Genomic DNA, 27545 nt, shown 5'->3' with positions numbered 1-27545 from the left:
GATTGTCAATCAGTGTTGCTTCCTAAGTGGACAGTTTGATTTCACAGAAGTTTGATTTACTTGGAGTTATATTGTGTTGTTTAAGTGTTCCCTTTATTTTTTTGAGCAGTGTAATATACCCTATGTTGCTGGAAAGGAGAGTCCATCTGTTAGTCAATCCTCAGATTTAAGAGGAACAATGCTGTTTTCGTCCTGTCACAGAACACTGGCGAGCTCTTTATCTCTCTCGGAGATATTTAGGTGTGCATGTGGGTTTGCCCCACAAGTCTACAACTAGTCTTTTGTGAACGTGAAGTAGGCATTTGACTGCATGCCCGGGGTATCCAGTGGGGAGTGCTGCAGGAGTATGGGGGCGTCTGGCCTGTTGTTGCAGGCCATTCAGTGTATGTGTGTGTGTATATATATATATATATATATATATATATATATATTTTTTTTTTTTTTTTTCCTCATCTCTTTCTTCTCCTCCACCACTGCTCTTTCTCCTCCTTCATTTCCCCTCATTCTCTTCCTCACCTCATCTCCCAAACTGAAGTTGGCTCTAACACATAAAAACATGCACAAACATGCTCATTTATTCCCAATATTGTCACAATTACTTATTGTCAGCAGATTAGTCATGTGACTCTCCTGTCTCTGGACAGCTGACAACAAGCCAGCCAAACAATGTTAGAACCACTTCACAGAACGTTTTATTAACACCAGTTAATAAAGTTAACGCAAGCACAGCAAAACAAACAAACAAAAAAAACCCCCCCAAAAAACCCCCAAAAAACAGCTGTGCTTGTCAACCAAAAAGTTTTCCTCTCAGTCTTGTTGTTAACAGACAGAAGTGAGCTTCAGTGACTCATTAGCTCACATCAGACTCCTTTCACAAAGTTTTAGAGCTTCCTCTAGAGTAAATAGACACCTGGCATATTGACAGCTGAGGTAAACACTGATTGACAGCCTACTACACTCACTACAGATGAATGGCACACACAGTTATTTGTTGTACAGCAGCCACCATAGCTTGGATTATGCACTAGTTTCGGGAGGGGTAAGAACATAGAATTCACTTGACTGCAATCTGCTGACATATAGCAATATTTTACACGCTGTACTTTTAAGATTGATACTTCAAGCAAAACTCATTTAACCATAACGTAAATGTCGACCACAGTATATTAAGAAATGAGGGTTGACATGTGGGGAGATTTCAAATTGTACAGTCTTAAAGATCTTAAGGATCATTGATTTATTAAATATGGTATATGAACACTTTATTACTGGCTGTCCTAACCTGACCACTATAGATTGTTGTACAGTTGTTGCTATTATTTGTTAAAACCCAGGGCATCCTTATCTGCTGATGCTGAAGGGGGCAACATTTAAGGAGAGAGGGAATAGATAATATGTGCCCAAATCCTAATCGTCTGGGACAATGTCTGCTCGACAGACTGCAAAGAAATAATCACAAGCTTTCCCTGTTTAGTAAGGCTACACTAAGAGGGGGATAAGACCTAATCCACAGCTCACATTCCACAAGTGCAGAGCAGAAGATGGACTCACACTGATTGTTTCAGTGCGGATGTGCAGAACACAGGAATCTTTCAATCTGACCACATAACCTAATCATGTCTGTTTCAGAAGGTACACCTATCATTCTTCTGGTTTGCTACTTCGGATCAGTATAGGTACACCCTTGGGCAATAATTTCTTAAGGTCTAAGTTCTGAAATACCCTTCCTAAAACAAAGCCAGCTCACTTAACACAGGGTGTAGATTTATTTACTCTTTGGAAAAATCTTTTGATGAACAACTAGATGATAGATTCAACTCATTGTGTGCACAATGAAATGATGGTTCCAGATCACTCATCCACAGGTGAGCATCTGCGGTCATGCAGCCAGAGACCGGCTCTACCATTAGGCAATGTGGTTTAAGTGTCTTGCCCAAAGACACAACGCAGCGCAGGGGCTCAAACCAGCAACCCTCCTGCTGCAAGGCACCACTGCCACTATGAACAACTACGTACTTTGACATAAACTGCCAGTGAGCCCAGGTTCGCAATCACTGCTGCTCACAAGATGAAAAGAGTTCTGACACAACGCTACAACTAATCCCAGGATTTCACTTTGGATGGTTTCCTCTCCATCCATTCATTATTCAAAGCTAGACCAAACAGCCCTGAGCTACACAGACTGCAGAGTGATATAAAAGGAAAAATGATCAACCATGAAAAATGAAGAGCCCACCCTGTAATACTATGACTACGATTTTTTTGCATCATATTTAGTAGAACTACAGCTGAGAATTGTTAGATATAAGATATGCAATATAACATCAGTATTGCTGACTCATACAACTGTTAATTAGGCAGAAGTAGAAGGGAAACTTTGGAGAGGTTTTCGAATCTCAGGCCTGTTGATGGGGAAAATATGGGCTCAATTTAATTTGACGAAACACACTGTAAAAAAAGAGGAGAGAGGCAGTGTAGAATTGCCTTGATAATCACAGTGTATAATCTTCTCAACTCTGAACATGTACACTTGAGTGAGGACAGCATTTCCTGAAGGTTATGAAGCTAAATGTGTTCCTAATTTCATTCAGGCAACAGATTCTCACTCACAAGTTTTTGCATACTGACAGTTACTCATCATCAGAAAGTTAATGTTAAACTGTAACACCTATACCTACAGTGGTATGAAAAAGTATTTATACAGTAAATCATTTGTTGTGCAGATCAGTAATTTCAGTTGAATATATCATAAAGCAGATGAACACAGTGATATTTGAGAAGTGGAATGAAGTTTATAGGATTGACAGAAAATGTGCAATAATTACTTAAACAAAATTAGGCAGGTACATAAGTTTGGGCTCCCCAAAAGTAAAATGACATCAATATTTAGTAGATCCTCCTTTTGCAGAAATAACAGCCTTTAAATGCTTCCTATAGCTTCCAATGAGAGTCTGGATTCTGGTTGAAGATATTTGGACCATTCTTCTTTACAAAACAAATCCAGTTCAGTCAGGTTCGATGGTTTCCGAGCATGGACAGCCTGCTTTAAGTCACACCACAGATCTTCAATAATATTCAGGTCTGGGACTGAGATGGCCGTTCCAGAACGTTGGACTTGTTCCTCTGCATGAACACCTCAGTAGATGCTGAGCAGTGTTTAGGGTCGTTGTCTTGTTGAAGTATCCAGCCCCGGCTCAACTTCAACTTTGTCACTGATCCTTGAACATTGTTCTAAAGAATCTGATATTGACTGGAATCCATGCGACCCTCAACTTTAACAAGGTTTCCAGTACCTGCACTGGCCCCACAGCCCCACAGCACGATGGAGCCACCACATTTTACTGTGGGTAGCAAGTGTTTGTCTTGGAGTGCTGTGTTCTTTTTCCACCATGCATACCTTGTTATGTCCAAATGACTCAGTTTTATCAGTCCACAGCACCTTATTCCAAAATGAAGCTGGCTTGTCCAAATGTGCTTTAGCAAACCTCAGTGACTCTGTTTGTGGTGTGTGCAGAAAAGGCTTCTTCATTACTCTCCCATACAGCCTCTCCTTGTGCAAAGTGCACTGAGTAGATGAACGATGCACAGTGACACCATCTGCAGCAAGATGATGTTGTAGGTCTTTGGAGCTGCTCTGTGGGTTGACTATGACTGTTCTCACCATCCTTCTCCTCTGCCTATCTGAGGTTTTTCTTGGCCTGCCACTTCAGGCCTGAACTAGAACTGTTCCTGTGGTCTTCCATTTCCTCACTATGTTCCTCACAGTGGAAACTGACAGCTGAAATCTCTGAGAGAGCTTTTTGGATCCTTCCTCTAAACCATGATGGTGAACAATCTTTGTCTTCGGTTGAGAGTTGTTTTGAGGCTCCCATGTTGCCACTCTTCAGAGAAGATGCAAAGAGGAGAAACACTTGCAATTGGCCACCTTAACCCTTTCTCATAAGTAAGAAAGGGAAACACAGTGGCAGTGGTGCAGTGGGTAGGCGCTCGTCTTGCAGCTGGAGGGTTCCCAGTTTGAGCCCCTGTCCCTGCGCTGCATTGTGTCCTTGGGCAAGACACTTAAACCACATTGCCTAACGGTAGTGCCAGGTCTCTGGCTGCATGACTGCAGATGCTTGTCTCTAGATGAGTGCTCTGGAACAATCATTTCACTGTGTGCACAATGACAATGAGTTGAATCTAGCATCTAATTTGATTCAACTGTGTATGTAGGTCAAGGGTCAATGAGCATTCAAAGCAAATTTTGTGTTCCAATAATTAGTGCTCAAGGTATTCAAATCAATAAAATGACAATGGTGCCCAAACTTATGCACCTGCCTAATTTTGTTTAAATAATTATTGCACATATTTTGTTAATACTATAAACTTCATTTCACTTCTCAGATATCACTGTGTTCGTCTGCTATATGATATATTTAACTGAAATTACTGATCCGAACAACCAATGATTTATAAAGAAAAATCATGGAAATTATCAGGGGTGCCCAAACTTTTTCATACCACTGTATAAGGACTCACAAATGTCAGTAAATTCCTGGAGGGAGATTGCTGAAGCTATCAAAATGGATGTGAGAGAATATACAAATAAGTGGATAAACTAGAGGGACAAATATGTTTGCACCTGAAATAAAGTGATCACAACAAAGAGCATGAGTGAAAAAAGTCCATCCATCCATCCATCCATCCATTTTCTTCCGCTTATCCGGGGCCGGGTCGCGGGGGCAGAAGCCTAAGCAGAGAAGCCCAAGCTTCCCTCTCCCCAGCCACCTCCTCCAGCCCATCCGGAGGGACCCCAAGGCGTTCCCAGGCCAGCCGAGATACACAATCTCTCCAGCGTGTCCTGGGTCTACCACGGGGCCTCCTCCCGGTGGGACATGCCCGGAACACCTCACCCAGGAGGCGGCCAGGAGGCATCCTAATCAGATGCCCGAGCCACCTCAACTGGCTCCTTTCGATGTGGAGGAGCAGCGGCTCTACTCCGAGCCCCTCCCGGATGGCCGCACTCCTCACCTTATCTCTAAGGGAGAGGCCAGCCACCCTTCGAAGGAAACTCATTTCTGCCGCTTGTATTCGCGATCTTATTCTTTCGGTCACTACCCAAAGCTCGTGACCATAGGTGAGGGTAGGAACGTAGATCGACCGGTAAATCGAGAGCCTCGCTTTTACGCTAAGCTCCCTCTTCACCACGACGGACCGGTGCAGCGTCCGCATCACTGCAGAAGCAGCCCCGATCCGCCTGTCGATCTCCCGTTCCCTTCTCCCATCACTCGTGAACAAGACCCCGAGATACTTAAACTCCTCCACTTGAGGCAAGAACTCGTTCCTGAGCCGGAGATGGCACTCCACCCTTTTCCGGCTGAGGACCATGGCCTCAGACTTAGAGGTGCTGATTCTCATGCCAGCCGCTTCACACTCGGCTGCGAACCGTTCCACTGCGAGCTGGAGGCCCCCCCGTGATGAAGCCAACAGAACCGCATCATCTGCAAAAAGCAGAGATGAGACTCTGAGGCCACCAAGGAAGAAGCCTTCCGCCACCTGGCTACGCCTAGAAATTCTGTCCATAAAAATAATGAACAGAATCGGTGACAAAGGGCAGCCCTGACGGAGTCCAACACCCACAGGAAACAAATCCGACTTATTACCGGCTATACGGACCAAGCTCTCACTGTGGTTGTACAAGGACTGAATGGCCCGCAACAATGGGCCAGACACCCCATACTCCCGCAGAACCTCCCAAAGAACACCCCGAGGAACACGGTCGAATGCCTTCTCCAAGTCCACAAAGCACATGTAGACTGGTTGGGCAAACTCCCACGCACACTCGAATATCCTTGAGAGGATAAAGAGCTGGTCCAGCGTTCCACGACCAGGACGAAAACCGCATTGTTCCTCCTGAATCCGAGGTTCGACTAACGGACGCACCCTCCTTTCCAGCACCCTGGCATAGACCTTACCGGGGAGGCTGAGGAGTGTGATCCCCCGAAAGTTGGAGCACACCCTCCGGTCTCCCTTCTTAAAGATGGGGACCACCACCCCGGTCTGCCAATCCAATGGCACTGCCCCAGATCTCCACGCGATGTTGCAGAGGCGTGTCAACCAAGACAGCCCTACAACATCCAGAGCCTTCAGGAACTCAGGGCGAATCTCGTCCACCCCAGGGGCTCTGCCACCAAGGAGTTGTTTAACTACCTCAGTGACCTCACCCCCAGTGATGGTCAAGTCATCCCCCTCATCCCCAGACTCTGCTTCCACTACAGAAGGCCTGTCAGTGGGATTCAGAAGGTCCTCGAAGTATTCCTTCCACCGTCCGACTATAGCCTCAGTTGAAGTCAGCAGCACCCCCCCCCGCACTATAAACAGTGTGAGTGAAGCACTGCTTTCCCCTCCTGAGTCGCCTGACGGTTTGCCAGAATCGCTTCGATGCCGTCCGAAAGTCTTTTTCCATAGCCTCACCGAACTCCTCCCACACCCGAGTTTTTGCTTTGGCCACTACCCGAGCTGCATTCCGCTTGGCCTGTCGATACCTGTCAGCTGCCTCCGGAGTCCCACAGGCTAACCAAGCCCGATAGGACTCTTTCTTCAGCTTGATGGCTCCCTTCACCTCCGGTGACCACCATCTGGTTCGGGGGTTACCACCACGACAGGCACCAACCACCTTGCAGCCACAGCTCTGAGCAGCCGCCTCAACAATGGAGGTGCGGAACATGGTCCATTCGGACTCAATGTCCTCAGCCTCCCTCGGAATGCTGTCAAAGTTCTGCCGGAGGTGGGAGTTGAAGATCTCCCGGACTGGGGCTTCTGCCAGGCGTTCCCAGCGCACCCTCACAATACGTTTAGGTGTGCCAGGTCTGTCCAGCATCTTCCCCCGCCACCTGATCCAACTCACCACCAGGTGGTGATCAGTTGACAGCTCAGCTCCTCTCTTCACCCGAGTGTCCAGAACATACGGCCGCAGATCTGATGATACGATTACAAAATCGATCATCGACCTGCGACCTAGGGTGTCCTGGTGCCATGTGCACTTATGGACATCCTTGTGTTCGAACACGGTGTTTGTTATGGACAAACTGTGGTTTGCACAGAAGTCCAATAACAAAACACCATTCGGGTTCAGATCGGGCAGGCCGTTCCTCCATATCACGCCCCGCCAGGTCTCACTGTCATTGCCCACGTGAGCGTTGAAGTCTCCCAGCAAGACTATGGAGTCACCAGATGGAGCACTCTCCAGCACCCCACCCAGCAACTCCAAAAAGGGTGGGTACCCTGAACTGTCATTCGGCGCATAAGCGCAAACAACAGTCAGGACCCGTTCCCCAGCCCGAAGGCGCAGGGAAACTACCCTCTCGTCCACCGGTGAAAACTCCGACGTACAGGCAGCAAGCCGGGGGGATACAAGAATACCCACCCCCGCTCGCCGCCTCTCACCGAGGGCAACTCCAGACTGGAACAGCGTCCAGCCCTTCTCCAGGAGACTGGTTCCAGAGCCCAGGCCATGCGTTGAGGTGAGCCCAACTATGTCTAGCTGGTATCTCTCAACCTCACGCACTAGCTCAGGCTCCTTCCCCACCAGAGAGGTGACATTCCATGTCCCAACAGCCAGTTTCGATAGCCGGGGATCGGTCCGCCAGGGCCTCCGCCCTCGGCCACCGCCCGACACACATTGCACCCGACCCCTACGACACCTCCTGCGGGTGGTGGGCCTGCAGGAGGGCGGGCCCATGTAACCTCTTCGGGCTGCGCCCGGCCAAGCACCACGGGCTAATGCCTGGCCACCAGACGCTCTCCCTCGAGCTCCCTCCCCAGGCCTGGCTCCAGGGTGGGGCCCCCGGTAACCCTATCCCGGGCAGGGTAAACTGTTCCCTTGTTTTTTCCCTCATAAGGGTCTTCTGAACCGCTCTTTGTCTGGACCCTCACCCAGGACCAGTTTGCCATGGGAGACCCTGCCAGGTGGACAAGCCCCCAGACAACATAGCTCCTGGGATCACTGGGACACACAAACCCCTCCACCACGATAAGGTGGCGATTCACGGAGGAGTGAAAAAAGTCCAGGCATTTTATTTGTTTCGATCAGCTGGCACCACGTGGAAAACACTGGCACACAACCACATGGTAATTAAAACATAATCCACCTTGAACAAGCATAAATGCTGCAAATGACGTTGACCACTTACGTGGGTTAAATTGTAGACTATACAAAGCTTCAGCACAGAAGTCTAAATCAGGCCTGAGGTGCATAGTACGCAGAGGTTGCTGACTTTCTGAAAAGTCAGTCACTACAGACCTTCAAACTTCAAGTGGCCTTCAGATTAGCTCAAGAACAGTGCATAGAGAGCTTCATGGAATGGGTTTATGTGACTGAGCAGCTGAATCCAAGCCTTACATCACCAAGCCCAATGCAAAGCATCAGATGCAGTGCTGTAAAGCATAAGAATGGGATGCATGTGAATACTTTTGGCAGTATAGTGTATATTAGTTCTGTGAAACCACCTGTAGCTAACAAGGAATTATGTTACCAGGTGGCAGTGTATTTTTGGAGGTCAGGTGAATGCTAAGAGAAGAAGAAATCAGGCTCATCTTCAACACCATGGCACTTGTTTGCCTGGTGTGGCACGGCGCTGGGTTTTCCCCAGTTTCTACTTTATTAGAGGTCTCCATATGGTTCATATTCAGTAAGTTTAGGTTTGTCTGGATCGACTACCATTATTGTTTGGAGGTATTCTCATATCACTGTTTGCCTTTAAGGAAGCAGACCGTTTCAATGGATGACACCTTGGTTTAAACAAATAGTGCCTTGGTAGTGGAACAAGGTATGCCTAAAGATTTGCCTTGTGGTAAAATTTGGAATTCGTTTTTGGTTTGTGGGTCCAAATGATAAGGTTTTTCTAATGTGTATTTTGATAAATTATATTTTGATTTAAAATTGTGTTTTGGTTTTGTTTACTTTGATTACTATCTTTCTGTGAAATGTGTGCTTTTGTTTGTTTTTGTGAGTTTGCTTTGTATATAAGTGTGTGTAACTAATCCCTTCTCCTTTCTGTATTTTTAACTTACTTTTAACTCCCCACTTTACTGTACTTTTAACTCCCCACCTTCACCCAGTATGTCACCTGCCACACCAGGAATACCAACACACTGGATCTACTGTATGCCAACATCAAGGAGGCATACAGCTCATCACCTCTGCCTCCCCTGGGGGGCTCAGATCACAACCTGGTTCATCTCCAGCCTGTGTACAAACCCTTGGTACACAGAGAACCAGTTGTGACACACACAGTGAAGAAATGGTCTGAGGAGACTGAAGAAGCTCTGAGAGACTGCTTTAGCTCCACTGTGTGGGAAGCGCTTTGTGCCCCTCATGGGGAGGACATCGACAGCATCACGGCCTGCATCACTGAGTACATCAATTTCTGCGTGGAACACACTGTGCCCACCAGGAGGGTACGGTGTTTTTCAAACAACAAACCCTGGATCAACTCTGAAATAAAGGCTCTCCTGAAGGAGAAGAAGAGAGCCTTTAGATCAGGAAATAAGGAGGAGCTGAGAGCCGTGCAGAAGGATCTGAGAAGGAAAATCAGGGATGGAAAAAACATCTACAGGAAGAAGATGGAGGACCAGCTACAGCAGAGCAACATCAGTGGGGTTTGGAGGAGTTTGAACTCAATTTCAGGCCACAAACCAAGCCCTAGGGTTGTGGGAGACTTAGAGTGGGTTAACCACCTGAACCAGTTCTTTAACAGGTTTGACCAGCCACCCACCCCTCCCCCAGCCCAGTCCCCCCTGCTGTCAGCCCCACCATCTTTAATGACTGCCAACCTTTCTTCTTCTTGGGACCTCACACCTCTCAGCTCTCAGCCATCACCCACCCCCTTCACTTCTGAGGACTCCATCTCACAACCCCCATCCCCCACCTCCATCTTGTCCCTCTCAACTCATCATGTGAGGAAGGAGCTACGTAAGATCAAGGTGCGAAAGGCTGCTGGTCCAGACGGCATCAGCTCCAGCCTCCTGAGGTGCTGCGCAGATCAGCTGTGTGGCATCATGGGATACATGTTCAACCTGAGCCTGAAGCTGGGGAAAGTACCACAACTGTGGAAGACCTCCTGTGTGGTACCGGTACCAAAGACCAAACATCCAAAGGATCTTAGCAGCTACAGGCCGGTAGCCCTGACATCGCATCTAATGAAGACCCTCGAGAGGCTGGTCCTCAACCATCTACGCCTCATGGTGTCGTCAGGCTGTCCTAAAAGCTTTCTGAAAAGCCTTCAGCTGATCCAAAATGCTGCAGCTAGAGTACTGACAGGGACTAGAAAGAGAGAGCAAATTTCTCCCATATTGGCTTCTCTTCATTGGCTCCCTGTTAAATCTGGAATAGAATTTAAAATTCTTCTCCTCACATACAAGGTCTTGAATAATCAGGTTCCATCTTATCTCAAAGACCTCATAGTACCATATCACCCCAACAGAGCACTTCTCTCTCAGACTGCTGGCTTACTTGTGGTTCCTAGGATACTTAAGAGTAGAATGGGAGGCAGAGCCTTCAGCTTTCAGGCGCCTCTTCTGTGGAACCAGCTCCCAGCTTGGATTCGGGAGACAGACACCCTCTCTATTTTTAAGATTAGGCTTAAAACTTTCCTTTATGATAAAGCTTATAGTTAGGCTGGATCAGGTGACCCTGAACCATCCCTTAGTTATGCTGCTATAGGCCTAGTCTGCTGGGGGCTCACATAATGCACTGTTTCTCATTCACCTTATTTACTTTGTTTATACTCCACTCTGCATTTAATCATTAATTGATATTAATCTCTGGCTCTCTTCCACAGCATGTCTTTCTCTCCCCTCAGCCCAACCGGTCACGGCAGATGACTGCCCCTCCCTGAGCCTGGTTCTGCTGGAGGTTTCTTCCTGTTAAAAGGGAGTTTTTCCTTTCCACTGTCGCCAAGTGCTGCTCATAGGGGGTCGTTTTGACTGTTGGGTTTTCTCTGTATTATTGTAGGGTCTTTACCCACAATACAAAGCGCCTTGAGGTGACAGTTTGTTGTGATTTGGCGCTATATCAATAAAATTGAATTGAATTGAAATTGAATCGTCTTCGTTGGACCCGCTGCAGTTCGCCTACCGGCCTGGCATCGGGGTGGATGACGCCATCATCTACCTCCTGCACAGAGCTCTGACCCACCTGGAGAAGCCTGGAAGCACTGTGAGGATCATGTTCTTTGATTTCTCCAGTGCTTTTAACACCATCCAGCCAGGACTTCTGAGAGCCAAGCTGGAACTGTCAGGAGTGGACCACCACATCTCCGAGTGGATACTGGACTACCTCACTGACCGCCCACAGTACGTGAGGACACAGGGCTGTGTCTCTGACAGGCTGGTCTGCAGTACGGGGGCCCCACAGGGAACTGTGCTGGCACCGTTCCTCTTCACCCTCTACACTGCAGACTTCTCCATCAACTCCCCACGCTGCCATCTGCAGAAGTTCTCTGACGACTCTGCCATAGTTGGCCTCATCACAGGTGAGGATGACTCAGAGTACAGACAGTGGACTCAGGACTTTGTGGACTGGTGCCAGCGGAACCACCTCCTGATCAACGCCGCTAAAACCAAGGAGCTGGTGGTGGATTTCCGCAGGCGCAGACCCACCACACGGACACCGGTGAACATCCAGGGAGTGGACATTGAGATAGTGGACTCTTATAAGTACCTGGGTGTTCACCTAAACAATAAACTGGACGGGACTCATAACACTGATGCGCTCTACAGGAAGGGTCAGAGCAGACTCTACCTGCTGAGAAGGCTGAGGTCTTTTGGAGTGCAGGGGACACTCCTGAAGACCTTCTATGACTCTGTGGTGGCATCAGCCATCTTCTATGCAGCAGTATGTTGGAGCAGCAGCTTGTCTACAGCTGAGAGGAAGAGGATAGACAAGCTCATCAGGAAAGCCAGCTCTGTCCTAGGATGTCCTCTCGACTCAGTGCAAGTGGTGGGAGACAGAAGGACTCTGACCAAAATAACATCACTGATGGACAAGGTCTCCCATCCCATGCATGAAACTGTTGCTGAGCTGGAGAGCTCCTTCAGTGACAGACTGCTGCATCCTAAATGCACAAAGGAGCGTTACCGCAGATCCTTCCTCCCAGCAGCTGTAAGACTTTATAACCATCACTGCTCCCAACAAAAACCACAATAACCTACACAATGTAGGATAATATATAATATACTGTAAATAGTCCGGCCTGTTAAGGTTCAACACACAGGCACATCATGTACATTGTATATAGTGTTATTATTAGTAGTATTAAGGTTAATATTGTTTGTTGATTTTATATATATTCTTTTCTTAATAGTGTGAATTATTATATCTTTATTTATATTTATAATAACTGCGGCTGCTGTTACACCCAAATTTCCCCTCTGTGGGACAATAAAGGCTGTTTCTTCTTCTTCTTCTTCTTCTTAAGTTTCATGTGCACAATGAAGGTACGGAAATTGAGAAATAAAGATTAAGCACCCATTGAGATTCACCACTGTGCTATTGATACCAAGGGCATCTACACCACCAATAATGCAGCATCTAATAGACTACCAGCTCAAAGGAAAATGTCTTCTTAATATTTCTCAAATATTATACCCTTCTAATTACAAAAAATGTCTGAAAATGTTTACGTTTTCAAAAGGTAGAACTCATGGCATTATACAAGTGTTCTTAATGAAGTACCCATTGAGTGTACACACATCGTATTTAAGAGTTAATGAAAAAAAGGGTACAATTCACCTGCTCGCCTCTGGAGCCTCCAGGGCCAGGAAGTCCCTCTAGACCCTAAGGAAAAATAATATAATATCACTATATGTCTATACAGCCAACAGTTATGATGGCAATGAAATAAATTAAAAGAATCATGAAGCCTACTTGTTCTCCTTTTTTACCAGCACAACCACATTTTCCCTGTTCTCCCTGGAAAATACAAGCATTCAGACTAAGCAAAAAAAGTTCTGATGTAGGAACTGAGCCAAGTCAAACTATCTGACACTGAAGCTCTGGCACTGCTTTATTGAAACTATTGTGTATGAATGCGAGTCATACTGACCCAATTACAGAGGGATGAAACAGACTTGTTTTTCATGTGTTAAATGTTTATCTTTTCTACACCTTGTATTAATAGTGGGGATGCTCATTAAACAAAAACTTGGACTTAACCTCATAAAATTTAAGAAGAAAAAAAAATATTATATACCTTTTGCCCTTTGCTTCCAGGTCTTCCCTGTAGAAATGTAAAGTTTATATTAATAGTTTCTTTTAGAAAGTAGTAGAGGACCCAATGCAAGACCTTCAAGGCTAGAACTATGTTTAACTTAAACTTCATTAAATGAACTCAAAATACCAAAAGCTGGACGGGAGCCAGCTACACAAAAATAAATAAATAAAACACGAAAGAGTGAAATACGAAACACACAGCAGTAGCCAACATTTGGGGCTAGGCAGATAAATACACAAGGGGAGTGACAACAGGTGGGATCACAGCTGAACATAATTTCAGAGATGAGATGAGGGGAAGCAAAACTAAGAACAGGGAGCACCAGACTGTCAAAATAAAACAGGAAGTAACTTAACATGGTACACAGAGACTAGACACCTAGGGAGAGATGAATCTAAACAGAACTAAACAGAACCCAACTACAACACACAGGCTGACCGAAGACGGGGGAGCAACTAAACGGGAGAGTTGGACACCTGAAACACAATCACCAAAGATTGTGACACAGGCGGGATAACAGACACCAGCACACAAGAACATGGGGAGACAGACACAGGAGCACAGACACAGGAGCACAGACACAGGAGCACAAGTACACAGGAAGACAAAAACACAGGTAAATCAGAATAATATACCAATAAATAAAAGCAAAGACAATACAAAAACAATAACAAACCGAGAAACTAAACTGTATGAAAATTAAGAAACACAACCTGAAAAGTACAACAAAAACAGAACAGAACAAAAACATAAAGGAACTTAACACACTGGGCCAGAACCATGACAGAGACAGTAGATACTTAATCTTCATATTTCATCCTTAGGAAGTAATGCAATAAATTTGCCAGAATATTTCTCTGACATATAAAACATACAAAAGACCCAAAGTGATCAATCTAAAAGGTTTGACTTTCAACAGGTGCTTCTTAGAATAGAATAAAACGATAGTCAGATCAACTTACCAGCCTGAAAACACTGACAGAGACGAGTGAGAAAATACTTGATTACCTCAAGGCCCTCCATTCCTGGACGGCCATTGATGCCAGGCTCTCCCTACAGTAACAGAGCCCAGACGAACCAACACATCAAACAGCAATTTATGGATTTGTTGTCTTACTAGTGATGAATTAAGGAAACAATAGAGACTTACCCGAGATCCCTTTGGACCTGGAGCGCCATCAGACCCTGACTGACCTGGGTTCCCCTGGACAAGAGCGTAGAGAATGGGAATGCTGAACCTCCTTTTTAGGTTGGACAGGTATATAGGCAAAAATGAGGTGAGACATTTTCAGTCCAACCTCTCAACAACAGAAATTTCCTTCTGGGATCAATAAAGTATTCTGGTTTTGTTTCTGTAACCTCTGTATAATAGAAACGTGTACCAGTGCAGCAGGTTATGTGTTTGATAATCCATAATCCTCCATCCTTAACCTTTGCTTCTTTTTGAGCAAAGCAGTGCTGCCAGTGTAAATAGCTATCTCACCTGCAGCACTGACAGTACAGTAAAACCTGTAGTGCTTTGGAAACAGCCGGCCTGGATAATTAAATCTGTGTGGCTAAGGAAGTGACTGTAAGTACTGAAGCCAGCAGACACAACCACAACTGCAAGCTGTACAATACTGTTACTTCTTGAGGTATTTACTGTACAGTGTGCCACCACTGCCCAAGAGTTTGCAGATGTCAAGCCAAAACTACATCTTGTTCCCAATAAGTCCAGAAAGCTGACTTCCCAAGTCCCAAAGCTTGTCAGTGTAGTCACTTGGTCTGTCTGCCAGTCCAGCACCTTGATGCAACTATTAGATTGAAAAGGAAATTTAGGGCAGATATTAATAGACCCCTGAGGATGATACTAGGGTTGCACTGAGTAGTCTTTTATCCCTCTCAATAAGGTTTCTAACTGCCAGCCATAATCAGAGATGCTGGAATTTTCTAAATACTAAGGAAAGTTGCTTCCGTGCTTTCTTTATTGCCTCCCTTGGGACAGGAGCGTCCTTTATGAAAAGAAAGGAAATAATGATGTTCAACATTCATAGAAATACAGTTTTTTACTGTTCAAATGACTGACTAGTAGTGCACATTATCCTGTATATTACCGCCCTGTTTTCCATCCTGACCATTGGAGTGTAACTCAACTTGCTTTGTTTATGTTCTCAGTTTCATCATTTCAAAATCATCATGAATGAATCTGAATTCAGAGATGCTGAAAGCTTTAGCAAAGAAAGAGTTAAAGTAGATCATCTCATCAGCAGAATGAGAAAATCTTAGTGGACTGCAGGATAAGCAACATTTTTCATTTCACCTCTCTGCTGGGACAAGAGAGGTTTATTTATTCTTTTTTTAATACAGCCATGGTAATGAAGTGATATTTTTCCTGGGTTGTCCTGATTATTACAGCCTCTATGAAATAACATGTTGAAAATACAAGGACTAAAGTACATAAGACAGTTTGTAGTCCCTTTTTAGAATGATGTAGGTTCACCACAGACCCACATCAACAATATCCACAGAAAGTACAACTGTAAGAATCTGTAAGTCTTATAAATTCTCCTTTTCTTGACCTGATCATATTTTCCATCAAGGTCAAAAAAACGTGATTAGGAAAAGAAAAAGAAAAGACATTTTTAGACTTTTCAACCTCAACCTAGTGATGGACAATAGCACCTAAAACTACATCATGCTTGAGGCGTCTGTCTGAATTTAAAGCACATAAATTTAAATTAAATTTAAATTTCTGGTATTGTGGCATTCCTTCAGCAAGTATACTCTAAGAGACTTACTGGGCTTCCAGGATGACCTCTCTCCCCTCTCTCACAAAGGCAGGTCTTTGGCTGTGGGCACTGAAATAAAGAAATACAAAGAAAACATAGTTCATATTATTTCATCATTTTTAAGGCCAGATTTACTACTGTGCTTCTATATATTAAAAAACATCTTTGAAAACAGATTTATAAAATTCAAAATTCTAAACAAAATCATCACAGATAAGATTTTAGGTGTTAACTTCATATTACTTACCCCCGTTTTAACAATTTTGCTCTGAAAAGAAAAAAGAAACATACAAAAAACCTATAAAAAAGATTGATGTTATTTCTGATTTCAGAGTTGAATTGTTTACATGAGGCTGCTTTTAATCAGAGTCCTGTGGCTTTTTTGTTCTTGTATTGGGTCTTAATGCACCCAAATAGAAAAATGTTGTATAGCTGCTCCAGCTGTCAGCTATATGTATACACTTTTTTCTAGAAGTTTATATTATTTTTTGCATTATTACCCTTTCTTTAATCTGTCTGAATGCATGTTATGTTCCTACTGTGTAAGTACGTCAGTTTATTCTGTTGTAGCCTTCTGAAAGCCGACAGTCAGATTTCATCTGAAACACAAGCGGACTATGATGATTTCCATCAATAAGGTCACTGACCAGTTCACTGAAGAGTCTGTCATCTATCTGGCTATCAGCGAGGCTGAGGACATGCTGCTGTTGGGGGGCACTGGTGACGGGTGGCAGCTTTGCTCCCATGGTGTCCTCCCTGGGTAGTCTGGACAGCCTGATAATAAACACCCGGATGTTGTGCTGTTTGGCCTCAGCAGCAGCTGTTACAGCACTGGGACCCAGTGGGTGATCAGCTCCATCTGTCAGCAACAGTGCCACCCTCAGGCTGCTGGAGGATGTTTCACGGTTGAACACCTTGGTGGCATTCGTGATGGCATAGGTAGAATAGGTTCCGTGTCCGATGAAGGTCATGGAGGCCACCCTGCTCTGGAAGACGTCCAGGTCCTGCCAGTCTCTGAAGTTGTGCTCCACTGACACGGTGTTGCTGTACTGCATAGCAGCCAGCCGCAGGCGCAGACGCCAGCCAGCTGAGTGGAGGTGCATGAGCTTGGTGCTGAAGCGTAGGATGAACTCCTTCTGATGTTCAAAGGGCAGAGACCTGGCTTTCTCTGAGCTGTCCACTATGAACATGATTTCAACGGGGCAGATCAGGGCTAGTTACAAAAAAAGAGAGGGGGGGGGGGGGGGGGGGGTGTCTTACATCTTTACTAATAGAATTCAGAGCAGGTTTATAAACCAGGGCCGACATACTCTATCAGAGAATCTGAAGAACAGCAGACTATAGGATGAAAGCTGACACTGGTTCCTATAACCATCCAGCACAGTGGTCTTTATATTCTGAACGGTTCTGACCAGGAGATTACAGACCATTTTCAAGCAAACGAATTATGATTTCTAATGATTTTAGACTTTCATATAGTGCTTTGATGAGGAAAAAAACATTTTGTCAAAAGAACTGACAACTCAAAAAAGTAGAAACAGAGTGGCCGTGCTGAGTGTTCCAGATTAAATAGGCTTATTGTGTATAAACCAAAAGAAAAATATATTATGTTCACACGACACATGCGTCATAGCATATAAAACAAGAGGTATTCTCAAAGCGCAAACCTTCACCAAGGCAACTCACTCTCTGAGCAGTATTTACTTCTAAGGGAACAGTAGTGTATTTTGTAGGAGTAGGCAATGGATAATAAGTGCTGATTTGTAAAAAGCTGAACACAAATAACTTGAGCTTATTATATACTGCTCAAAAAATTAAAGGAACCATGTTTTAATCTAAGTATAGCATCAAGTCAATTAATCTTCTTGGACATTGATCTCATCAGTTAAGTGGCAAACGGGGTTGTTAATCACCCTCAGCTTCTTTGATGTTAATGAAATTAACAACAGGTGCACTAGAGGGGCAACAATGGAACAACCTCTAAAACAGGAATGCTTTTACAGTTAGAGGCCACTGACATTATTTTCTTCATCTTTTCTGACTGTCTTTTTTACTAGTTTTGCATTTGGCTACAGTAAGTGTCAGTATTGGTACCATGAGGCGATACCTGGACCCTACAGAAGATGCACAGGTAGTCAATATGTAATACGTCAATATGAGCCATTGCCAAAAGGTTTGCTGTGTCTCACAGCACAGTCTCAAGAGCATGGAGGAGATTCCAAAAGACAGGCACTTACCCTAGGAGAGCTGGACAGGGCTGTATAAGGTCCTTAACCTATTAGCAGGACCAGTATCTGCTCCTTTGTGCAAGGATAAACAGGATGAGCACTGCCAGAGCCCTACAAAATGACCCCCAGGAGGTCACTGGTGTGAATGTCTCTGACCAAACAATCAGAAACAGACTTCATGAGTGTGGTCAGAGGGCCTGGCATCCTCTAGTGGGCCCTGTGCTCACACCATTGTCGAACAGGTTGGCATTTTCCATAGAATATCAGAATTAGGGGATCCACCACTGGTGCCCCGTGTTTTTCACAGATGAGAGCATTTCACTCTGAGCACATCTAACAGATATGAAAAGGTCTGGAGAACCCGTAGAGTCTGGTGGTGGGTCAGTGATGGTAAATATAGCACTTTTCTACTCAGTCTGAGCACTCAAAGCACTCATACAACATGTTTTACATTTACCCATGCACACCCACTCATACAAGCACTTCCATGATTAATTAAGCTAAGTGCTTTATCTAACATTCACACACATTCATACTCCAACGGTTGCATCGGAGAGCAACTTGGGGTTAAGTATCTTGCCCAAGGATGCAGCCTGGAGTAGCCAGGAATCAAACTGCTGACCTTCCAATCATTAGGTGACCCGCTCTACCTGCTGAGCTACAGCCACACCCCTGATGTGGGGAGGCATATCCGTGAAGAGACACACAGACTTCTACAGGCTCGGCAAGGGTACACTGACTGCCATTATGTATTGGGATGAAATCCTTGGACCCATTGTCAGACCCTAAACTGGTACAGTGAGTCCTGGATTCTTCCTGGTGGACAAGAATACCTAACCTCACATGGTGAAAGTAAGCAGGCAGTTCCTGGAGGATGAAGGAATTGATATCACTGACTAGCAAGCATGCTTCCCTTATTAAATCTAATAGAACACCTCGAACATGATGTTTTGGTCCATCTGACACTGCCAGGTTGCACCTCAGACTGTCGAGAAGTTCAGTGATCACCTGGTCGAGATCTGGGAGGACAGCCCCCAGGATACATCTGTTGTCTCATTAGGAGCATGTCCTGATGTTGTCAGGCATGCATGCAACCATGTTGGGGCCATGCAAACTACTGAATACCATTCTGAATTGCTGCAATTAAATTTCGGCAAAACGGACTAGCCTGCTGTATCATTTTCTCACATTGACACATTTAGTGTCTTTGAATTCAGCCCTCTGTAGGGTAATAACTTTCATTGCCATGGAAAAATGTTGCATCCTTTTGTTCCTAATATATTAGGAACAATCAAAGTTCATATCAGTAGATTTCAAGCATGACTTTTCCCACTGAGATCTGATGAGATTTCTGAGTGTTATTTTGACCCGTGTATCAAGCTATCAGCTATCAATATAAAGTGATCCATTTTATTGATACGTAGCTGATGGCGGGTAAACAAAAGGCCAAACAAAGTCCAAAAATGAAACTGAAGACTACTAAAACATAATATCAGAAAACTCACTGAAAACGGTAAACTATGGAAGCCCAACACTAGGAAACTCTCTGGGGACAAGGGAAACAATCTGACAAAGGACGACGGGAGACTAAGACAATAAATACACAGAGTGATCAGGGGAATAACACACAGCTGAGCTAAATGACAAAGGAAGAGAAACAGGTAGCCAAACTAAAAGCAAAGCACAAGGAGCACCAACTCGGTCTATGAAATCTGAGTGCTGCCGCCTGACCACCAATGCCTGAGGCATCCACACCGCTGCACTATTGCCTTGGCTGCAGCGATATGGCCTCTGGTCTGGCAGATCAGTCCAAAGGCCTCATTGAATTCTCTAAAATAGGCCATCATTGATTCACAAAATGACTGATGATATTAGACAGGAACAAGCTGTGAGTGCAGCACAGCAGGTGAGGAAAGCAGTCAAAGCCGCCGGAGATAAATTCAACAAGAAGTGGAAGCATTGTTCCAAAAATGGAAACCATATGCAGTAAAGAGCAGAAAATGATGGATTTTATTCAAAAGATATGAACATTAGTTCTATGTGTTCCTGGAGTGTTTTCATCTATGCTGGCCCATATATTTGTGCATAATCTGATGATCGGTGGCTGGCATTGTTGACAACCTTTGTGTAAGAAAACTCGCTGGAGGTTGCTAAAGTATGAATCAGAGGGGGCTTGTTCTTACTCTCATTAATAAAGAATATACTGTATATTGTGTGTATCTCTCTCTCTCTCTCTCTCTCTCTCTCTCTCTCTCTCTCTCTCTCTCTCTCTCTCTCTCTCTCTATATATATATATATATATATATATATATATATATATAATAAACAGAGATTGCCAGCAAAAGTTGCCCTTTTTAATTACATGGTTGCTGTGGGCGTAACCACAACAAAAACAACAACAAAACTGGACTCCCCCTCTGACTCTCGCTCTCCCTCCCCCGCATGCACACACATATTCAGTACCACCCAAAACGGTGGGAAATCACACAACATCTGCACAGAACAGTGAGTCATTTACAACAATATAAATACCAGCAATAATTTTGGGGGGCAAATACTGGAAATCACTTTATGACAAAAGACCGGCTATACAGATGACAAATTGCTCCACTGCCAGTGTGTACAGCGCCGCATGTAAATTTTGCGTACATGCAGTGCAGTACGCATTCACATTAAAATTCAAATCAGTTTATTGTACCCTATAAATTCTAATATATAGGTATATCTGTTAATTACATGGTGTACTTTGCATCTCCACCTATGACAGCTGGGATAGGCTCCAGCCCCCCCATGATCCTGAAAAGCATAAACATAAGAGAATGGATGGATGGATCTTTATTAGTGCAATGAAAAGCTCAGCTGTGTGTAAGGAATTTAATAAGTTTTGTTTTTCCTTAACTGTAATTTAGATGAAAACGTACTCTGAAGACCAGAAAAACCTACTTTGCAGTAAGCCATAATATTACAATATGCCATACATACAAATGCAAAACACTTTTAAACCAGTACCTGCAAAGATCAAATTTCTGCTTTCATCTTTGCATAAGAAAATATATGTGAGTGACAAATATGACAAAACTTACTTTTGGCTTCATTACTGAAGATGTGGTTATCTTCTCTCTGACCCTTCCTCCTCCTGGTTTGACATCTGCTCGGGCCTGACAGCGTCAAGGTAAGAATCAAAACCTTCACGAGCCACCGAACGGTAACTGTTGAATCAAGCATGCTCAGCCTGAAAGATGCAGAGAGCACTTCTGTGATGCTTAGTCATCACTACAATCTGCTTTGAGTTGAAACTGTAATGATATTACATAATCACAAGAGGACACACGACTGCCACAGTCCTGTCCCTGCTGTTAAAATTGTACAATTTGAGGGCTCAACTGTCACCTTTTTCCATCTGGGAGCAAACGTTAATTATAATCACAGCTACAGCTGCATTGACTGTACCAACTACAATTGCAGCAGTTTTTATGAACATCTGCTCCTACACACAGCAAACGCAGCCAATAATGCTATTTTAAATACTGCAAGTACAGCAAACATGACTGCCTTCTGCTGTTTAGTCATATTGAATAATATTACAAATGTATTATCAGGAATGAATAAATACTTTTATTAATATTACCATTAAAACCTGTAATAGTTGCTTGGTAATTGATTTTATACTATAATAAGCAGTGATTGTGACATAAAACTAATATTGTAATCAAACTTTTACCTGCTCTTAGTAATGTGCCCAGGGCTTGCTGACTCACTACTGCTGGCACAATGAAACCGTTCCAATACAACTTTAAGTACCAAAAATCACACCTATTTTTGAAATGCGCTACAAACAAATGCAACGCAAATTACAATGAAATTACTGTGTCTGCAATCATACCGCTACAGATATCTCTTCATTTTATGTATTTTGAATTTGTGCCGTAATAATAATAATAATAAACACATTTGACATTTTATAAAGAATCCTTAAACTGTGAAAAACTATGTATTTATAGTTTTGATCTAAATGGTCAGTGACATTTGAAATAATTTTCAGATTTGTTACGTACCTGTAAGTGAATCAGGTGAGAGGACCGCTGGTTCTCTGCAGGTACACAAAGAAACGAGGAAACGGCTACACTGAGAGGAACCGTCAGCTCACCGGAGACAAATCAGCCTCACAACAAGCGCGGTTACCGTGTTTGCAGCTGCAGCTTCCTGCTGCTATCGCCAAAATCAAACTTTGCATGAGAAACAAATCATCGCGCTGTTATTTCTCTGCGTGTTTCTGCGCTGTAAGTTGTTGTACAAAACTCCTTTATTCTTGTTGGAGATGTTTGTAGTTGCGCAAACCTCCAACACGTTTCCATCAATATCAGACTCCCTGCTTTTATTTTGAAAGTTAATGGCTGGATGCAACAGCTGCCGGTGGCTACAACGATGTGAGTGCAGCCAACCACTTTTTAAAGAATCGTCGGTGAAATTTAAATCCAGAGCAAAAACTCTGAAATTAATTTGACTGTTACAAATCTTCAAGCTCTTACTTTTCATTAAAACTACCAAAAATGCACCTTTATGTTTTATTATTGGGCAGCACAGTGACGTTAGATGATGGAGAGATTTGTGAAGGCAGATAATAACTGCCCTGGGTGTAAAAAGCAGATATGAGGGGGAGTGTGCCTTCATGTATTATTTTTGTTACACAACATTGCTTTTTCTTTTGTCGGTGTACTTAAAGCTGCCCAAATCAGTACATATTGAGAGGCAAGAACAAGAACAACTTGGACTTGAACCTGCTGCTGAACTTCTACCTGCTGACGTGCTGTATCACAGTGTGGCAGCTGCACTGAGGCAGACAGGGGGAGGTTTCAGAGGGTAGTCAGGACAGCACAAAGAATCATTGGCTGCCCTCTCCCCTCCAGATAAACTGAAACAAAGAAACTCTCTAACAAAATTAAAAACAAACAATTATATCTCCCTGAAAATCTATTGAAGTCATCTGCACAGTTGTGGAGGGCCAAGAACTAGAGCCAATGCATTGAATCTTACAGTTGGTACCTTAAGTGCCTTGCATTGTTTACATTGTAATAGTTTGGGAAATGGTGCTTTAAGTATTTTATACATACTTTTTTTTTTAAACCAATATTTAATTACATTTGGGTCACTTTTAGAAATTGCTATTACCAGTCACACATTTACTGCATTGGATCTATTAAAGCTTTTTCCTGTATTATGATAACTGATAGATGTTGATATGTGTCTTTTGTCCTGTCTCTCTCTCGCTCCCCCTCAGCCCCCCTGAGCAGATGACCCCCCCTCCCTGAGCCTGGTTCTGCTGGAGGATTCCTCCTGTTATAAGGGAGTTTAGTGCTGCTCATATAGGGGCTCATTTTGACTGTTGGGTTTTCTCTGTAATTATTATAAAGCGACTTGAGGCAACTGTTACGATTTGGCGCTATATAAATAAAATTGAATTGAACTGAATCTGTGATATTATTAAGAATGGACAGTAATTCAAGAAAAAGGGATAACACAAGAGTTAGGAGTGTGATTCCCTGCTACATTGCCAGCAGCAGCAACTGTGGTCGACAAGCTGCTTGCTTCTCCCGGGCACACGTGTCAGTTGTTGCTACAATAAAAAACACATAAATAACATGAAAAATGAATTGATCAGCTGCTGAAAGCAGCTTGTAAAATATTCGAGTTGTGGGACACTGTACATTTTTTAACATATGAGCAGGTAATAGTGATCTTGTTACACTAATACTGGACAGCTAAACTTCCAGGAAGCAGCAACAGCTGTTTCCAATTTTGTTGTTAATCACCCACCAAAGTGTCTGCCTCTGTGACCACTCCCTGGATAAGCAGAAGTTAATGGATGAAGAGATGAATACATTTTAACACAAATGACATCCACAATCAAGCATAACATTATGACTGTCTGCCTAATATTGTGCTGGTGCCCCTTTTACTGCCAAAGCAGCCCTGACCCCTGCTGTTCTGTATAGGACTGAACATCCTCAGCCAGATCATTAACAAGACTGCCTATGGATACTGGCTACAGAATGGAGCAGAGATTAGCCACCTCCTCTACACCCATACACTTTTTACAGAATACGAGCTGTTACCTTCAAGGAGACCTTACAGAGCAAGTAGCTGTAAAACAAACTGCTACAAGCTCTCATTCCTCCCAACATGTATTATTGAATAAAGACTCGGCACTGTTTAAAAGCCCCCATGCGGGACAGTAAAAAGTTTTTTCATTCATTCAATCAAATGACATGTCAGGACTGAACAAGACATCGATTCACTGGTCCACACCAGTAGGATCTACAGCACTAACACTGGAATGTCATTCAGACTGGAGAAGTGTGGTTAGATGGTAACAAAGAGAGGGAAGGTAGTCAGAATGAGAGGATTTCACTACCAGAAGTCAACACTGCAGATATTGGGGATAACTGCAAGTATGAGGCACATGAAGAAGCTACTAGGAAAGCTTCTTCATTTGAATCAAAATCAGTTGAATGGAAAGAACAAGATCTGAGCAATCAACACCTGTGCTCTGCCAGTGATTAAATACCCTGCTGGGATAATAAGTTGTTACTTGACAGGAAAGCTCCTTACCATGCATGGAGAGTTTCAGCCCAATACCAGCACCCTGACACTGTACACTAAGCACAAGGAAGGAAGCCAAGGACAAGTGAGAGTCAGAGCCACTGTCCAGAATGAAACAAAGATCCATGTAGTACACCAGGAAGATGGGCACAACTGATCATGTGTGTAGTGAATACCTCAGGCAGCAGTAACCTGAGAAAGCAGAGGAGCATATGTACCGAGCATTTGTACCAAGTATGGCCTGGAAGTCCCAAGGTCAAAACAGGCAATGTCCCCACATGTGGTTGAGGATGACCAAGCTAAGATCCTGTGAACTTCCAGATAGACTCAAACAAACTTGTGACAGATGTAGCAATACCGAATCATGGCAACATTACTACCAAGAGAAGCCCTAAAGAGGATGTGGAAAGTGAAGATAACAGTAACAGGAAAAGCCTCAAGCTCCCAGGCCTGAGCTTGAAGGACTAAGTGCACCCACTGGGTGAGTTGGGATGAGACGGAGCCCATAGATGGAGATGGAGCCCAGGTTGCCACACCCACATCTCGGAGGAGGTAAGCAGAATTATTCAACACACAAACATATACAGCAGCAGAGAGAGAGGTGGTGGATCCACACTGGGAGGACAGGAGGGATTTTGACATTCATAGATTAAGGTCTAAGGTTGTGTTTGTTTTTTTTCTAAAAAGTGATATTTCATTTACCTTATTTTAACTTAAGTGTGCACAATATAATATAACAATATATTACAATATAATTTTCATAAAGGTAAGCTTAATAGAAGAGGCCAAAAACTCTGAAATATTAGGACCAGGCTCTGCCTAAAGCACGAGATGATCAACCTTACATGCTATTTTTGTAACACTACATTCCGAACACCCTTGCTTAAAGAGAGAGAGAGAGTGTGTGTGTGTGTGTGTGTGTGTGTGTGTGTGTGTGTGTGTGTGTATGTGTGTGTGTGTGTGTGTGTGTGTGTGTGTCTAAATACCAGTCCTGCTTGATGCGGCTGGGTAGTGTGGGAAGAGACTGCTTGTAAAGCTGACAGTGGCCTGTCTGCAGACGGCTCTGTGTTAATACAGCCAGGCGGCAATGCCACCAGTGCTACACTGGGAGTTTAGATGGAGCATCCTGCCACAGTTCAGCATATTTTGATAAGGCCAATGGGCTTTTCATGGCACATGGCTGCATGCACAGGCATTCAGTGGGAAGCAAACATGCAGCTGCCTTGTGGCTATGAATGATGGGAAAACTGAAATGAATGAAAGCTGAACATGTAGAGGAAAAAACACTTGGAAGAAACCTGAATCCTATTTAAGACAATGTGAGGCAAAAACATTAACTACTGAGGGAGACTGTAGGCCTGCAGAACTGCTGCAAAGACAACATTACTAGAGACATGTAAAAGAACTGCTGATGAAACAATGGACATTAGCAGTGGACATTAGAGCTATGTTCAGGGGGTCCTAATAGGGGGTGACAGATGTGCAGATGATCTTAAAACATGTTTGCTCACAATACAATACAAAGAATTCTTAATTTTTTTCAGATTCAGTGTTGAAAAAGTACAGTATTCACAAGGTATATTGATCTAAATTCAACAGTTAAGTACAGAAGTTATTGTGGTCATTTAAAGATTGACAAAAAGACCAGAGTAGCATCAAAAACCTTAGAATGGGATTTAGTTTTTTGATACCTAACAAAGGTGAACAGGAACAGGGTTAGATTGATACATGAGCCAGCGAGTGGCAAGAGATCTGGGACACATGGAGGGTCACGTGAATTCTGAAAGAAACCATCAAAATTGGCCAAGGAGGAACAGGGGCTGGGATCAGGGTCGGACTGGAGAGCCCCTTGGATGATACTGTCCAATTCCCCAGGTAATTGCTCTTACAGTGCAGGTGAAGAGAATGATTCACTCAGGTTCAGCTTCATCACTCTTCATACTGACAGGACAAAGCATCGTTCCTAGCACCAGGACGATGAGAGATGTTGGTTGAAACTACCAACTAACATCCATCCAACATGCCCGGTGAGAGTTCAGTCTATTAGCATCCTGGCCTTTGGATCTGTTCGCTGTCCCTTGGCTCTTGCGTTACTTTGGGCTCCTCTTTCTGTGTGCCCGTGCTGCCTTTGTGGGACTGGATTGTGCTCTCTGGCCTCTCTTGAATCTTAGCGAGGGCCCCAGACACTGGTGGAGACCTTCCTGCATGTTTCTGCCTTGGCAAACACAACTTCTTGGTCTTTGATGTAGGTTGCGGCCACGTTTTTATGACTATCCTGTGTTGTGATGTTTGGACTCTGGTGACTTTGTTGAGAGTGCGGGTGCCATCAAAATCACCACACAGCCTGGTGTGGTTTCTGCTAGTCTCTCTATCATTGTTTAGGTGTCTGGATGCTGGCCTCCACTGAGGTGCATTTTGATGGTGACTTTTTCTAAAAAAAATAAACAAAAATCAGTCATAATGAGTCAAGTTCACCACTTTTGATTTGTGAAAGATCATATGCACATCCTCACATCTGCACATTAACAGGTACACATGCACACACACACAAAAAAGGGGGCTAATGATGTATCACAACAATACCAGGTGACAGGTATCTCAATCTGTAGCTTATTGCACATATGATATTTCAGTTTCCTACTTGTTCCAGCTACATGACCAGATTACCTATCGATCTGAGGCCCTTAAGAAAGAAA

At 43.9% G+C, this 27545-nt stretch overlaps 1 protein-coding gene and 1 long non-coding RNA gene across 2 annotated transcripts in view; both read right to left on the bottom strand.

Annotated features, from left to right (window-relative positions):
- The window catches only part of col28a1a (collagen, type XXVIII, alpha 1a), a 52562-nt gene extending 38286 nt beyond the window's left edge, over positions 1-14276 (bottom strand). Inside the window, exons 1-3 of the mRNA XM_030740503.1 lie at positions 14262-14276; positions 12908-12952; positions 12773-12817 (exon numbers count right to left, since the gene is read on the bottom strand). Coding sequence (XP_030596363.1) covers positions 12773-12817; positions 12908-12952; positions 14262-14276 — 105 coding nt within the window. The remainder of the gene's footprint in view (positions 1-12772; positions 12818-12907; positions 12953-14261) is intronic.
- A 129-nt stretch (positions 14277-14405) lies between these two features.
- LOC115788484 (uncharacterized) lies at positions 14406-16749 on the bottom strand. Its single transcript, XR_004020590.1, has 4 exons — positions 16669-16749; positions 16269-16289; positions 16031-16090; positions 14406-14457 (listed from the first exon to the last, which is right to left on the bottom strand). It is a non-coding gene; the product is annotated as an uncharacterized LOC115788484 (long non-coding RNA).
- Positions 16750-27545: the final 10796 nt, after the last annotated feature.

This window comes from Archocentrus centrarchus, chromosome 11, assembly GCF_007364275.1.
Source record: "Archocentrus centrarchus isolate MPI-CPG fArcCen1 chromosome 11, fArcCen1, whole genome shotgun sequence".
In the NCBI taxonomy this organism is placed as follows: domain Eukaryota; kingdom Metazoa; phylum Chordata; class Actinopteri; order Cichliformes; family Cichlidae; genus Archocentrus; species Archocentrus centrarchus.
Note: the sequence above shows the minus strand (reverse complement) of the source record. Positions and strands in the feature narration are given on the sequence as shown.